The sequence below is a fragment of the Camellia sinensis genome, chromosome 11, assembly GCF_055761805.1.
Source record: "Camellia sinensis isolate YWXY chromosome 11, ASM5576180v1, whole genome shotgun sequence".
In the NCBI taxonomy this organism is placed as follows: Eukaryota; Viridiplantae; Streptophyta; class Magnoliopsida; order Ericales; family Theaceae; genus Camellia; species Camellia sinensis.
The window spans coordinates 159,677,962-159,681,775 of NC_138971.1; the positions used below are offsets into that span (position 1 = coordinate 159,677,962).

The 3,814-nt window shown below is 30.1% G+C and overlaps 1 protein-coding gene across 1 annotated transcript; it reads left to right on the forward strand.

The window, feature by feature from the left end:
• The first annotated feature begins 271 nt into the window (after window positions 1-271).
• LOC114300796 (transcription factor MYB114) lies at window positions 272-3,536 on the forward strand. Its single transcript, XM_028245663.2, has 3 exons — window positions 272-540; window positions 672-801; window positions 3,112-3,536. The coding sequence occupies exons 1-3, from the start codon at window positions 399-401 to the stop codon at window positions 3,425-3,427; spliced, it is 588 nt and encodes a 195-aa protein (XP_028101464.1). The 5' UTR covers window positions 272-398; the 3' UTR covers window positions 3,428-3,536.
• Window positions 3,537-3,814: the final 278 nt, after the last annotated feature.

Here is a 3,814-nt window from a genome sequence, read left to right on the forward strand (position 1 = left end):
CATTTATAAACAAGACTTTAAGAAATTAATTTTTTTAAAAATTTTATTTAAATTATAGGCAAAAAATTGAGCCCTAGCCCTCGATATATTGAGAGCAAGGATCCTCTAGAGTGATTTTTTCTTAAAATTTCCTAAAGTGCTACATTGTATGGTTGAGATTTACTGGCAAGTCACATGATGTGACTTGCCAGTAAATCTCAACTACACAATATAACCTTCTAAAAAATTTTAAAAAAATTTCACTCTAGAGGATCCTTGGTAATATATTGAGCTCTCGCTGTCTCGTTCCTCAAACAACAAACTTCTTGGTCTCTCTCTGTCTCTCTCTTGCAGACCACAGAGCTTTGTTCTCCTTCCCTCTCCCATCAAACACACATCTAGTTCTCTCTCTCTCTCTCATGGCACCAAGGAATGTGAATAATGGAGCTGGTAGGAAAGTTTATAACAAAGGAGCATGGACATCTGAAGAGGATAGAAAACTGACTCAGTATATTGAAGTCCATGGTGCCAAGAAATGGAAGACGGTAGCAACCAAGTCAGGTTTATATCTTCATCATCTACATTTTATTTTTATTTTTACATTCAATAACATAATGTTACGTATTCAAAAAAAATATTTGGAAAAGTGTTTCAGAATGAGATAGTTGACACAGGTTTTCTTGTTGTTGTAGGTTTGAATCGATGTGGGAAGAGCTGTAGATTGAGATGGTTGAACTATCTAAGACCAAACATCAAGAGAGGCAACATATCTGATGAAGAAGAGGACTTGATTGTTAGGCTTCATAAGCTATTGGGAAACAGGTTAGTATCAATGTTTCATTTGTTTGAAAAAAGTTTTATCTTAAATTAAAAAAAACGATAGACGTTTTGTAAGACGAAAACGAAAATTAACAGAAAGTATTTTTATAGAAAAAGAAAAGAAACTCATTTGGAAGCAGAAAAGTTTTTTACTTTTGAAATGTGAAAAACATTTTTCGAAACTGAAGTCTTAATAATGCCCGCTAATTCCACTATTGCCATCAGCTTCTGTCGGCTCCGTTTAGCTTGCTAAACGGTTTTTTTTTTTTTTTTTTTGCTATTTTAGTCACAAAAAATAAAATAAATTATTTTAGTCACAAAAAATAAAATATCACATTCATCTCATAATCATTATATTTTTCTTTCACAAAAAAAGTCAAAAAAGTTAAAAAGTCAAAAAATTCTTTTCAAATCAAATTTTTTAACCCAGATTAAGGCTTGGTTTGGGAAGTAGGTTGGCTTTTTGGCTTTTTGGCTTTTTTGGCTATTTTAGCCTGGGCTAAAAAGCTTGGTTTGGGAAGGGCTTTTTGGCTTTTTGGATTTTTTGACTTTTTTTGTGAGAGAAGAATGTAATGATTATAGGTTGGATGTGATGTTTTGTTTGTTATGGCTAAAATAGCCTATTTTGTTTTTTGTGCCTAAAATAGCCAAAAAAGCCTGAAAACCATCTTGCCAAACAGAGGCTAAAATAGTTAAAAAAGTCAAAAAATCAACTCACTTTCCAAACGGAGGCTGAGTGGGCCTACCATATTCAATCATGTGGACTGATCAAAATCCTAGTGATTTGAACATCAACAATGATTCATCCCACTAAAAACACCATCACTAATAGCACTAATGCATTAAAAAAGTAAAAAAAAAAAAAATACAATTTCAAGACCAAAACATCACATCATTAATGACGGGACCCACTGCCACCTAATTAGTGGGAGCACTAATTAGTGCTCCCAAGCATTTTTTCTTTGAACATACACATTAAAAGACATACACAAATTTTGAACATACACATTAAAAGACATGTTTAATAGTAACCTGATATAGGAGTGTTTTGAGGAGTTGGTAAAAAATTAATTTTTTGATTGTTTTAGTTTATTTTGTTTTTTTTGTGAGTAAGTTATGTGAAAAGTAATGTGAGCTAAAATTGATAAAAAAAATTAGAAGCTGATTTTTTACTAACTTACCAAAAGAGGCCATATTTAGGCTTCGTTTGGTATGGAGAGATTGGATTAAAATAATTATAAAAAAATAAAATAAATTAAAAAATTAATAAAATAAAATGTCATATTCCAATCATAATTTTTTCATTTTTTCTCACAAAAATCATAAAAATCATTTTAAACGAGACTTTTTAATCCTAAATTAAAATAATTAAAAAATCAAAAAAATAACCCACGTCCCAAATGATGACTTAAAAAAATAAGACTTATCATTCACGAACAGCCAAATAATGGCTTGGAGTGATTCCTCTCAACAACTTAATATATCTACTTCTTTTAACTAAATAGAAACTTGTGAGCACTTTGTAGTGACAATGTGAGTTTAATTCTATTTACTACTGAAATAAGGTGAGCATTATTCAACCTTGAATTGAGATCTTACCGAGTTTCAAAATGTATTTAAATTTAGTTTGTTAATTTTTTTAACCCATTTCAAAAAAACTTAAAATTGAGCCGAGCATGAGTAATTTGATCATTTATACTGACTTCGTTTGGAAACAGACTATTTTAGTAATTTTTTGATTTTTTAGCTAAAATATGAGGCAAAAAAAATTAATATGTTTTGAATGAATTTTTGAATTTTTATTAAAAAATGTGCAAAAATGAAGAGAAAATAGAATTTTTGAATTTTTTGAAGGGGGATTGGTAATGAGGATGTAGAGATGGTATTAGAAAAATAGTGAGGGGATTAGAAATTTTTTTATTTTTTATATATTGGGAATTTTTTTTAAATATAATGTTTAATTTTTTTATATTTTTTTATTTGTTTTATTATTTTATATAAAAATAATTTAACAATTCCGCACTATCAATCTCCTCACTATCAATTCCCTCACTAATAATCCCCTCACTATTAATTCCCTCCATTCTATCTCTCAAAACAAACGGGGCCTAAAAGTGTTGCATGTCAAGCAAGTTATGACTGTAATCGAGCCAATCAGAATAGTAAAGTGTTCAAGATTAGCTTCAAAACTTAACAAGTTTTTAACCAACTAAACAAAAGCCAAAATATTTAGATTTGTTTTGCAGCCTTAATTGTGAGATTATAAAGCAAAGCTAAAAAAAGAATAGAATTGGCTTATTTTGTGTTTATTAGGTGGTCGTTGATTGCGGGAAGACTTCCAGGAAGAACAGACAATGAGATCAAGAACTACTGGAATTCTCATTTGAACAAGAAAATAAATAAAGGAAAAACAACATCAACTTCAACAGCACAAGAGAGAACAACCCCAGAAGCCGCCGCCGGCGTCTCTGAGGTAGAGAGAGAAGGCGGGGGAGGGAGTAGGAATCCAGAAGTTACCTTCAATGTGAATGAATTCTTTGATTTCTCAACAGAAGGTACCAATGGGTTGGAATGGGTGAATAAATTTCTTGAACTAGATGATGGCCAGTGGATTTCTGAGAAAAGGTAAGGTTTTGTAAAATGTAAGAAGTTTGTGAAGTTGGCGTAAAATTTTTTCTATAATTTTGAATAATATTTTTTTTTTTCAGTAAATTTGAATAAACTTGTGATTTAAGACATTTCTATGCTACTGAATTTTTTTACCGTCTACCATGTGAGGGACAGTAAAAAATCCAATGGTCGAGACAACGTTGAATAATAATATATAAATTTTAAAAAAAAAGTACCATTCTAAACATAACCGTTTGAGATTCAGCAGCACTATCATTCCAAATATATATATATATATATATACACTTAAAAAATACTCAAAATTTCATATCAATAGTCAAGATTTACTTAATAATGAACCCACATTAGAAACTTGAAATATGAACAATTCATTGAAAAATTTGAA